Here is a 12,495-nt window from a genome sequence, read left to right as displayed (position 1 = left end):
ATGACTGTATGATCTGACCTCACGTTGTTGCTATGATTCACAATTTCTGAAAAACCTATTTAATTGACTGCTCCGTTTTACACCACCATTGACTGCTGACTCCTAACCCTCCTTAACCAGATGGTAGGAATCGCAAATGATCCAACAACTGCTTTAGTTTGCCCCCAGACACACCTGGTGGTGATCAGCACTCTGCTGAGTGTCTCTGATTGTTCTACACTGAGGTGGAGTTGTGTTATAAATGGGTGCGATGATGTCTTTCAGGCATTCAAAGCAGGTTATTAAGGCTTGAGTGACCCTTTATTTTGTGTATTATTCAACATCAGGTGCTCACAAAGCATTTAAGTAAGTAATTTAATTTAGATTTCATTTACATAGCGTCAGTAACCATACAATACTAGATTTTTGAAACTGCTCCCAACACTAAAAGGTCAAAGAAAAACAATACTACATAGCCATCAGACTTTTATTCTTTATATTTTTACACTACATAGTTGGGATCAGATCCAAGTGAGTCAGAGTTATGTATTTACATTTGAGGAGCTTGATTTAAATGGTATGTACCATTGTGTAAAAACCAGTGTTCAGAGAAGTCACAGGTGGTGAGCTTGATTGCTATGAATCACTGTGTATTTGTTTCACTAAAAACTAGACTTTTTTTCTGTAAACACTCATTATACAATCACACAGTCTTGTCTGTTGGACACACATTACCTTAATTCATATATGTGCGTATCCTACATGCAGAGAAATGGCTCTAACCAAGGCAACCAACAAACATTATCAGCCTTATATCTGGCTGTATGTGTTCTTAGTTGGTATCACAGTCTCTTGTTTTGAGAGTTATCCAGTAAGATATCACAATTTGTTGCAGTAGGCAGAAATCTCCTACTTTGGTGTCCCACAAGGTACAGTTTTAGGTCCTCTTCTATTTTCACTTTGAAACAAAATATCCTCTTTTTGTTACTTTGAAATAAAAATGTCTGTGTATTGCACCAGGTTTCATAAAACAAAAGTGAAATTACAAAATTAAAATGTCTACTGGTTGCACAAAGAATCCAAATCATCTCAGAAGCACCCCTCTAAGTTCTTAAAACAAGGCAATATTAGAAACGGAAGAATTAGTCAATACTTAGCTTCAGTAAAAGCCCTTAATCACCCCACCACTACAGGTGTGCCTCTATTGTTTGGGGTCCCCACTGTGCAGTATGTCATCCACATTACAAATCTCATTTTTATATGAAGAACTTTGTAATGAACCAGTTCAGAATCAAGCACTGTATAAATCTGATTTGATATCCTGCAGGAACGTATTAAAAACATGTGGCTCCAAGCACAAATTGTGGTCTCTTGATTTTCATTGGCAAATTTTGTGAAAGCTGCTATTACGGCAATGCTTTGTGCCAATTTAACAGGAAGTTTGGCAGCCAGAGGGAGAATGCTGTTTGACAATCGACTTGCAGAGGTGTTAAAACTGGCAAACACACCTACATTTTGGGGAACTTGCATCCCATTCAAAGAAAATTCATGAAAATGTCCTGAATGATACATTTAGTGTAAAATGTATCAAAAGAAAAGCAAAGTTAATTTAAAGTTAAATCAAGATAATAAAGAAAGATGTAGAGATAGCATGATGGGGTCAGCTTATACACTTAAGTATACCATTAAGTATACCATAATCCCAGCTCCCCAAATGACACCAGTCCTACAGGGTAGCAACACAACATAATTAAAGCAGCATGGGATTTAAAACCAGCAATATAAAGTACATAAAGAGCAGTTGTTTAAATAAATGCACACTAAAGTCTTTAATGACAGCTGTTATTGCAGTTTCATTTAATGCTTTGTAAGTGTGATACATTTTCTTATTACAAGGTCTTCCATAACAGCTGAGCTGCAGCTGTGCTGTGCAGGAAGCTTACTGTGTTCTCTGATGCTAGCATTGCATTTCATTACTAATTCAGCTGTAGCCATCCCAGGCATTAGTGTGATGTTAATGCAATGTGAAACGTACGCAAAACATTGGAGAGAAAAAAAGAATTCATAATCTGCATCTATTATGAACAATGGATAGAGTGTGTAGAGATGTAATCTCGACAGCAGAGCTCCAACAGAGAAAAACATACTTTAAATAAAATAAACTACAGTCAAACCCATCTGTAAAATAAAAGCACAACTAGCTTTGTGCTTTCATGTTTCATCTTTTTCCCCTTTAGGGGCTAGTGGCTGCAATAACAGAGGAAGTCAATGTAACGCTTGTCACCGCCTTTCTGCTACATCTAGTCAAGTGTGCTGACGGACTAAACACGTGCTCCTCGTGCCTCTCTGATGATGGTGAAAAGTCAAATAAACAATCCCTCAGACACAAACCGTCCCTGAGATGTAACACCCCCACCTACTGCTTTGACTTATCATATTTGTATGTTATATTCATTCATAGACATCTGTGTCTATGTGTTTTGTTGCAACTGCCAACTTGACTGATCTGTTTACAGACTGAGCTGATTCACAAAGGGATAAAATAATAAATAGTAGTCATCCAAGAGCGTTGCTTCAGTCCTCTTGGATCATAATACGTCTGAACAAAAATAGAATATCTGTGGATAGATCATAGCAACTTCTCTCAATTTTTATCCTGTACACACATTCACACCTGGAACCTGCCTAGTACCAACCTGATCTGTGGCCATTGATCAATATTTTGCTGGCCTTAACTGTTTGGCAACCACTCAAACATCACATAAATGGTGAATTATAAATGGTGACACCAAGTCAAAATCTGACACCCTGGCTGTCCCGCTAAGCACACAAGTAAAGCACTAACCAATTACAGATTCTGCACAGCTTCTACACAGTTGTTATTCTTGGTGGCATTACAACAAGGTCCTTTGGAAGATACTGCCTGAGGAAAATGTGATGATGCCGAGAGACAGGCTGTGCTAGAAACTGAGCACTGAGACACAGACTGAGGGCAAATATGCTACATGTCAGACTGAGCTGGAGCAATTCTTTAAAAAATAAATATTATTTAGCAGTTTGGACACAGGGACATACAGTGGAAGAGCAAACAGTACCTGCTGTTTATGTCACGTGAAATATTCAGTTTGAAAAGAAAGCATGCAGGCGGAAAAGACAAAAGCAGCATGAGCCATATTTAATATGTGACAATATGTGACAATATCTGAAAAATATCATCGTCACATATTAATATGTATATATTAAAATGGCCAAATCTGATTAAAATATAAAATGATACAACAACCAAAGGCCAGTAAATAAAATGGTTTAATGTTTAATTATACATAATTTCAATAATGCCAAAAAATATTATTTAATAACTGTAATTTACACTTTTCAGAATGAATTTTTGCTCAGTATTGTGCACTGGACAGCTAGTATACATTGTACTCTGAATATACATAAATAAAGTCAAACTTAGCATTCCTAAAGTAGGCATTGGACGATATGAAAATGTCCTATCAATTATCCTCTCCAACATCATTGCGTTTCACGATATTATCCCGATAATCATCAAAATATTCTTAAAACTTTCAAATAAAAGCTAAAATTTCACTTCAACATATTGGAATCACAGGATACAATGTGTAAGCCATGCATTCAGCAATGGTGACAGGCTTAGGCATTTCAGATCAAATCAGGAAACCAATTTAGGACTGTATGTGAGCGAGCTAGACAGCTTTTTCAATTAATTCTTGTGAGAATATTCACGATTATCTAGATTCAAGATTATCCCAATAACGAAAATTCACCACGAATCATCTTATTGTGAGTGTTTTTATCGTGTCCACACTAAAATCTTTCATCATTCCACCCCTTTTCTAAAGTAAATTCCCAAATAACAACTCTAGCAATGATTCTTTACCCACATCTCTGATTTACTCAGCAACTCAAATAATAAGGTAAACACAAAATGGCATCTCAGTATGAATATTAGGTCACAGAAAGGTTTATCTAACAAAAAATGAATGAAATGTTCTGTAGCATGACCCATGCTTGCAGGTCATAAGCCAAATCATAACATGAGAAAATCCTCTTTTTAATCTCGACAAATTCATCTTTATTTTTTTTATATAAATCTTCTACTGCAAACTCCTGAGTACACCAACACTGACAGCAATGAAACATGACATCACTACAGCCCTCTGCTTGTGTACCACTAACACCACGTAACAGAACTTGCCTAAAAAAAACAGAGCAACATCCCTGAAATGCCACACATTAATCATGAAGACTATGATCATTTCACTGCAGGCCTGTTCTTTCCTCTGAGTTATACTTCACTGTACTGCAATGAAAACGAGAGTCTAAAGTCACACTAGCAGCTCTGGAAAGTTTTACTTTGCCTCAATAGTGCCTGAGTGCTAACGTCAGCATTACAACAAAAACGTGGAACTTTCAGTTTTTGTTGATTCTAGCGACCCCTTTTGACAAAAGCGGTACGACACCAGCGCCTGCTGCTGCAAAGATCTTTGCTAGCATGTGCTGGCGGCGCGTGCATTTGTTTTGGAAGCAAGTGACAGACACAGGATGGATCACAATGAGGTGATGTATTTATATGTGATTTTATATGTGATCGGACCCGAGCACAGGCATTAATAATAACTATATAAAATAGCAGTCTTTTCACTGATGGTCTCGTTTGCTGTTACAGGTCATTTATAATCATCAGAGTAATCACGAGACTGTTTCATAAACACTTAGAAGTTCCTCGTAGTCACTTTAACCAAAATATTAAAAAATAAAAAAAATTAAAATAAAGTTTGACCTGATGATGGCGCTAAAGGAAAAATTTAAGGTATCACCTAGATACCTAGATATTGTATGTTCTCCAGTGAGGATAATGTCTGTACCAGCATTCATTGCTTCTAATCCAAGCTGTCAAAACATTTTACTCTGAGCAAAAATCATCAAGCCAGTCAGAGGATCACCAAAGTGATTGAGATAAATCCTCCAGCAACCATGAAAACCTGTTCCAAATTTTGTCATGTGGAGACATTTCTTTTAAACACAAAAATGTCAACCTTATAGTGGCAAGAAAGCAAAAAGGATCACAAGTCATCGTGATTCATTCTCTGGCATGAATATACATATGAACAAAATGTCTGTGCTATCCATAGCAGCAGATGTGGCTAGAAATTGTCTGGAAACCAAACTAGAAAATTGTCATTTGTTCCTCGAATAAGGTGACCTTTACTTATAACAGGACTCCAAGGTGCGGCTTTTTTGGTCGCACATGCACCCAAAATTGTGTTAAGTGTGACTAAACATTTGAATTGGTCGTACCAGTGCGCCTTACATTCATATTCAAAATATTTTCCGTCACAAGCACCAAAAAGTTAGTCTGAAGCCCTGCGTCAGTACTGATTCTATTTATACACAACTTAGAAATACCTTGAACCAAGAATGCCCCAAATATTATTTTTATCTGTTGTGTGCTTGATAAAGTTGTTTGATTCAGAGATACAAAAACCTCTGTGAAGATATAAGTCTATCTTTTAAATGAGCAGGAAACAATTACACATGGACTGAGGCGATAGTAACTGGTTGTAAGTCAAGACAACGTATCAGAATGAAAACAAAGAAAAATATAAAATGATCTTCATCTCCTCTGTACAAAGGTCAGGTACCAATCACATTTGAATCGATACCGGTTCAACAGCACCAATCCGGTCTCATGTTGTTCCAGTCCGATATGATACTGATACCTGTACCAATACCGGTTCCCAAGCGTATCGGTACAAATGTGTACCAAACCCTACTCGCAAGCAGGCAACAATGCATTAGCATTACCAGCAAGAGCAATCCTCATTTATTCTCACAACTATAGTCATCAACTTACCTTTTCATCATCTTCAGTGAAGAGTGCTCCACTTGAAGACTTGTTGATGGCCTGAGCAACTCCAATGATCTCTCCGTCACTGTTGCGAATGGGCATGCACAAGAGAGACTTGGTTTTGTACCCTGTCAGCTTGTCAATTTCATCGCTGAACCGACGATCCTGCAATCCACAGGGAGAGTGCAAAATGAAGACACAATGTAAGCACTTATTGCGAAGATGCGTTTTTTTTTACTTTCAGATGACAGTGCAGTAAAACGTACAGCTCATCAGGACTCCATGTCTTACAAACAAAACATCTAGGACAGCAGCATATTTTATAACTTTTATGTGAAACTTTGCTCTGACAAATGTCAGACTTGAAAAAAGTGGTGCCCGAGGAAGCACTTTATATTTATTACTGTAAATGTTTGGTCCAGCAGGAAGAAGAGGTCTGCTTAGACTTTTCTTGATGAAGGGGCTGCTGGCATCATAAGGCAACGTGCTGTCCTTGCAGCTATCATGTAAGACTAATCTAGTTTTTAACTTACTCTCCTCAAATCACACAGTGGGATTGCAAAAGCAAGAGAGAGAATGATATCTCTGCTCTTATTCTTATAACTCAGCGGTGTTCTGTGTCTATGTGTGGTTTGAGGAGAGCTCTGTCCAGCTGGCTTATGGGGCTGGCTCTGTTACGCAGTTTGATTGATGATCAATTACCGGTGACAGATAAAATGACAGACTTGAGAGTGAATGATCTGTCTCCCTGCCTCAGCCTCTCTTTTTCTGTGACTCATGCAAATGCACACACGCATGCATGCATGCACAAAGAGGAGCGGGCACCTGATATGCGTCAGGAATGTTCACGGTCTCTCCGTGTTCGGCCACATATCCAATGATTCCTTTCCCCCACGGCACCTGCACTTCATCTGAATTCATTGAGGGTAAAACTGTGGTGCCCGCATGCACGTCAAAGAATTTGGACACTAGTGTCTTCTTGTTGCCCGTCCCCTCCACTAAAAACAAGGAGCACCGGTCTGCGTCGACCATAATACAAACAAACACGAGGATTTTGTAGCTGAGACTCGTTAGATCCAAGTCGTTAGATATGTCTTTTACAAGCTCCAGGAAGAACTCTCTTTCGTTGTGTTCTTTGAGGTAATATTTAAAATCCACGGCTGTGGAAGGGTACTGGGGGATGTTGACTCTGGACTCCAGCAGTGCGCTCAGTATGTGCGCAGTGGTCGGGGGCAGAGAGCTGGCTTTCCTCAGCAGAGCTCTCCTCCTCATGCTCGTCAGGGGCTCCTGGGCCCTTGAATTCACATATTCGTCGTATGTCCTGTTGACATTGATGGCCTTGGATCTGGCGAAAGTTTTGCGCAGCTCCTTCTGCGAGGCTCTCCTTTGCAGACCATCACATTTGCTCGCCCAGCTGTCCTTGCACGCGTTACTCTTCTCCTCTCTCGGCTCGGCGGGAGCTGGAGCAGGAGCTGGAGCAGGAGCAGGAGCTGGAGCTGCAGCCGCCGGACTTTTGCTCGCCTGGTGATTCTTGAGCCATTTCTCCACCATGCTATAATTCCCCTTTCTGTTCAGGTAGTCCTCGAATAACTCGGGATGCGAGTCCAGAAAAGTTTCCACGTCAGAGAACACCATATTTGGTACTGCCATGTCTGTTCTTCAGCTGGTCCTCAGTGAACCAAATCCATGAAGTCGCGCAGAGAAATATCATCTATGAGGCTTTACTGAGGGTTAAAGTAGAGAGAATCACCTGAATACCCAACTTCCAAGATGCGTTATACAGGAAACACCCCTGGGGGCTCTGGCTACATCCAGTCTCCAGGATGGAGACTCCCTGTGCGTGCCAGCATCTTCCTCCGCAGCATCTCCACACAGTTTTAAAAGGAATTAAAAGCAAATCCGAGCAAAGCAGCGTGGAAGCGAAGTGGGGCTTTCGTAGACCATCACAGGGATTGGGTATCTCACCGAGAGCCACTACCGAGCATCACCGTCAAATGGGTCTACTTGTGTGCAAATGAAGCTGGCTGTGGTTGGCTCGGTCCCGCTGACGCTCGCCTCGTCACACAGACAGGAGCTCCGGGTTGCTTCAGCAGTCAGCCCTCTGGACATTTGAACGTTTGGCCTCCTTACAGAGTGTGATGATGATGATGATGAGAATGAGGATGATGATAATGATAATAATTAGGGGGGATTTATCTTCCATATCAGCATGAATAATATATGTTGCACACTGAACTGTACAGTAAATAAAGATATAAAGATGGTGGATTACAGTGGATGTTAATGATCATTACTTTCAGCAATCATCCGGTGCTACTCTAGATTAAAAAAGGGCTTCTTCAGAGCAAAAGACCGCCATGTAGGGGGGTTATAATTTAATGAGAGTGTGCTTCAGTAGCGTCAAACACAATGGATTCTGCATCTGCATTCACTGCCATGGCTTGTAATGGCACCGCTGGCTGACAGGAGTAATCAAAGTGAATGACTGTCGCCTGAGGAAAAATGTGTTTCACAGTATGTGACAGATACAGCAGGTCGACAATACATCAGTTTCAAACTTTGGCAAATGTGGAATCTGCACCGGTTGGTCTGTATCATGTAATTATGTAACAGCGACTTTTATTGGCAGGAGGACGTCAGAGAATCAAATTCCTTCAGACAGTATTATTAATGAATCTGTGTGCAGGTGGGACATGTGGACGCTAGAGGGAGCTATACTCCACAGGTTGGACTGGGAAAATATCACAAACAGTCCAATTTTTGATGGATGAACAGATTTTGCTGTTGTCCATCATGGGCCCCCTTGTCCTTTACATTAACACTTCAACAGCACATTAAATACAGAATCATAGCAAGAATTATGAATAAGACAAACTTTGATTTTTACTACTAGGTTATATAACCAAGCCTTAACCGTATTGTCTTTTACCAGTGGTGGAATGTAATGAAGTTTATTTACTCAAGTACTGTACTTGAGTACAATTTTGAGATACTTGTACTTGAAAATGTCCATTTTCTGCTACTTTATACTACCTTTTCCACATTTTGGAGACAAATACTGTAATTTTTAAACTACATTTATTTGATAGCTTTAGTTACTAGTAACTTTGCAGATAACATGCTACCTCAGAGACAAACTAGACCATTTTTAAATCACACTACTCAAAATTAGTTAGGGATATTGGGTTATTTTAGGGTTTCACTCGATTGTTTATTCTGTGACATATCTGATTTTATAATTTGTGTTTTGTGAATGCAATACATTTCATTGGACTTTTATTGCAGATCCATGCACATATGCGCCCATATCCCTAACTAGAGCAGTGTATTTTATCTTACTGGGATTTTTTCTTTTTTAATTTAATGATTCTGTTAATCGGAAAAATGCTGAATATTGGATCAAATAATTGTCCAAGTGGAGAATCAGTCAATATTATACAGTATGTACATACATGTTAGTGCGACCATTTATTTTTATTTGATTTTTTGATATTAAGATACATTTATTGCCAGAATTACTTCTTATACTTATTAGTTTTAGTATATTTAGTGTCAGATACTTTTACTCAACTACTATTCATACGGGCAACATTCACTTCTAGCAAAGTAATATTTTAACTTGGTATCTTTACTTCAAGTCAAGTATGACTTTTGGATACTTTTTACAACACGGTTTTTTTACCACATCTTGTCAACATGCAGACATGGCCTAAACAAAAATCTTAACTGTAACCGTTTGCCAGTCAACATCTGTATTCCTTCATGGAGTTTTCAACTTTACTCGGGCCAAACAACTTATAGTATAACCAACATTATCAAAAACATGCAGCATTTGTGACTTGCATATCATCTTCCAAATACTAATAGACTCTAATGCTACAACTTCTAAGTCACTTCATTTAGAGGGACAAACTACTCTGAGAAAAACAAACAGATGTATGTCACATAATACACCTAGGTCACACTATAGGTATTCCAATGATGAGGTACTGGTTGTATAAATATACAATGTAGACAGATTAAATATTTATCTACTTCCACTGAGTTGGAAAATGATTAAGACATGCACACACTCCAGCATATTTGAAAATACATAGTATGCGTGTCCAATTTGGTTCCAGGTATATATTGTAAGTTACCAAAAGAATAACATTTAGTGTCGATTTTATTCAACTTGTAAATCAAAAATGACATAAGAAAAGACTGAGGTTTCATCATTCATTCTCAGAACAGACAATCATTAAGACAACTTGATTATAAACCAAGAAACTACTGAGAAAACAAAATATTGGATGACAGTTAATTGGAAAACGTACTACACAGCTTTCAGTCCTCACATTCTGAAACACAGTATATGGTTCAATAATTTATGTTAAAAAGTAACCTGTTAAAACCAGGGGATATTATTTACTCCACCACAAAAGGAGGATCATGTCAGAAACAGAGGCACAGCTGTGACAAACGTATCATGCCAACACTTCTCAGACTGTTCCTCATTCTGCCTGATCTTGAACGAATGAAGAGTCCCGACCTCTTGTTTGTAAGGACACAAAAATTGGCAAAACTACGCAGATTAAGAGTTCCTTATGAAGTTGCAGACTTGATGTAGGCTATAAGGTCAGCTCGCTCATTCTTCTTCTTGATGCCAGCGAAGATCATTTTTGTTCCTGGAATGTATTTCTTTGGGTTCTCCAAGTAAATCATCAGGGTGTCGTCATCCCAAGTAATGCCTGGAATTAAAGGTGAGCAGAAAAAGTGGAGAAAAGTGTTTAAGCCACATAGCACGATCATCAGAGCTGCTCATATACTGTACATACACATGACCAGTATTTACCTTTGCTTTTGTTGGCATCAGTGTAGGAGTAGCCCTCTGCCTGGCCTGTTTTGCGTCCAAACAGACCCCAAAGGTTGGGCCCAACCTTATGCTTTCCACCCTGCTCCAGAGTATGACACTGGGCACACTTCTGGACGAATGCCTTCTTTCCTTTGGCGAGGTCTACAGGCATGGTTTCTCTGAAGAGGAAAACAAACTTCATTAGCTTCACATTATTGGTAACTATTACTGACTCCAGTTAAATTAGTTTACATTTTGATTTGTTACTTTCCTTGGCTGCCTTTGGTTAACAAGATTGAAAAAAAGAGACTATCTTCATCCAGCCACAAGGGGGGGCTCGCTCCCCTAGTTGTGCAACCAACGAGCCGCTGGCATTGTTACAAAACGGACTTTGGTAACCTCACCCTGAAGATCATAGTTTCTATGATACAATTAAAACAATTACTATCTCCAGACGTTTACTAACTCCTCAATATAATGAATCACAGCGAAAAATGATCAGAAACGGTAGATGGGCTTACTGTGTAAAAAATAGGAAAAAGCGTTACATAGGCCCAACTACAGGCACAAACTTCTGCCCGATATACAAATAGTGTCGACTGTAAGTTAGATTGCGACATGTTTTTAATAGTAAACATGTGATTAAGCTTCTTACATAAGACATATAGTATCCTCACGTATTGTCCGGAAACAGTGGCAGTCGGTAGACCACGTTTTCCATGAAACGACCCGGCAAAGTGCGATTTAAGTCGCATGGAAAGACATTAAACAAAGAATAACCACCACAAAAGCTTGATAACTTGATGATGAGCTTCTTACCTTTTCTTAATATGTGTTCACACGACGTACTGAGACTGAAATCCTCGGCTTTTTTAGTCGTCTTGCCGGCTCCGTCACCAGACCACTGATTCACAGAAATGTGCTTCCTCCCAGTGAAGGTCTCCCGGTTAAAACGTCACCAGTCAGCTGACCTGTTTCATCATCCTTTACGACAGACGGGTGTTCAATGACTTTTCTTATCAGATTGCGCAATGTTAAGACTTGACATTCCCACCACATACATGTTTCTTTTTTATGCCATTAATCATTAACAAACATATTACCCTTCACATTTTATCAGCTGCCTTCACTGGACACAAACCACAGAGTAACATAACGCGTTTGTCTATTATCAGACACAGAGGCACAATCATACCAATGAGCTAAAAAATGTTATTTGATTCAAGTTGGGACTAATGGCCTCCTTATTCTCCACCAGTGTGAACATGTAACAGCCTCAGTTTTCTTCTCCATTTCAATGGAAAAGTCTGCCCTTGAGGACAAAGGTTATTCTGGAGCATGTCAGAGTTCAGGTTGGGTAACCAAAAGCCAGACATGAAATCTGATACCCGACCATTTTTGAGACAGACACGGACAGATGAGAAGAGTTTACGGCTCACACTAGCCCATGGTTTGCCTCTAAGATTACTTTTCTATTCATACAATACTCGCCATAAACCCATCTGTGTGTGGAAATCCCTGGTAAACCAGTTTACCAGATACCATGGAAGTGGTGCGTCATTAACTAATGGAGCACTGAACACGCACACACAGTCACGTATCACTTGGCCCATTCAAATAACTAAATGAAGATGGCCTCCTGTATTAAGGTCTGAAGGCCTGCTTCTCTATATTCAGTGGAGGATATCAGTACAGTATGTTTGATGCTTTCACTGAGGTCACCTTGTCTCTCCTCTAAACGTTACATCACCATGTTGTACTTGTTGCAGGACCTGTGGATTTTGACTTGTTCGACAGATAAGCTAAT

The 12,495-nt window shown here is 39.4% G+C and overlaps 2 protein-coding genes across 4 annotated transcripts in view; both read right to left on the bottom strand.

The window, feature by feature from the left end:
• pde11a (phosphodiesterase 11a) overlaps positions 1-7,504 on the bottom strand; it is a 40,343-nt gene extending 32,839 nt beyond the window's left edge. The window contains exons 1-3 of one of the 3 annotated variants that reach the window (XM_073473996.1): positions 7,366-7,504; positions 6,680-7,314; positions 5,861-6,019 (exon numbers count right to left, since the gene is read on the bottom strand). In XM_073473996.1, the coding sequence (XP_073330097.1) occupies positions 5,861-6,019; positions 6,680-7,314; positions 7,366-7,504 (933 nt within the window). Of the gene's footprint in view, positions 1-5,860; positions 6,020-6,679 lie in introns of all 3 variants that reach the window. The other 2 variants (XM_073473997.1, XM_073473995.1) reach the window with 2 other exon arrangements.
• Positions 7,505-10,001: 2,497 nt separating this feature from the next.
• Positions 10,002-11,672, bottom strand: LOC141002315 (cytochrome c-b-like). The gene is made up of 3 exons (XM_073473607.1): positions 11,508-11,672; positions 10,689-10,867; positions 10,002-10,584 (listed from the first exon to the last, which is right to left on the bottom strand). Exons 2-3 carry the CDS (start codon positions 10,858-10,860, stop codon positions 10,439-10,441), a joined length of 318 nt encoding a protein of 105 aa, XP_073329708.1. The 5' UTR covers positions 10,861-10,867; positions 11,508-11,672; the 3' UTR covers positions 10,002-10,438.
• Positions 11,673-12,495: the final 823 nt, after the last annotated feature.

This window comes from Pagrus major, chromosome 9 (assembly GCF_040436345.1).
Source record: "Pagrus major chromosome 9, Pma_NU_1.0".
Lineage (NCBI taxonomy): Eukaryota > Metazoa > Chordata > Actinopteri > Spariformes > Sparidae > Pagrus > Pagrus major.
This window is presented reverse-complemented; position numbering and strand designations above follow the sequence as displayed.

Coding starts and splice junctions, on each gene's coding strand:
- LOC141002315 (XM_073473607.1), bottom strand. CDS start 10,860: ATGCCTGTAGACCTCGCCAAAGGAAAGAAGGCATTCGTCCAGAAGTGT. Junction 10,585..10,688: donor TGATGCCAACAAAAGCAAAG/GTAAATACTGGT, acceptor CTTTAATTCCAG/GCATTACTTGGGATGACGAC.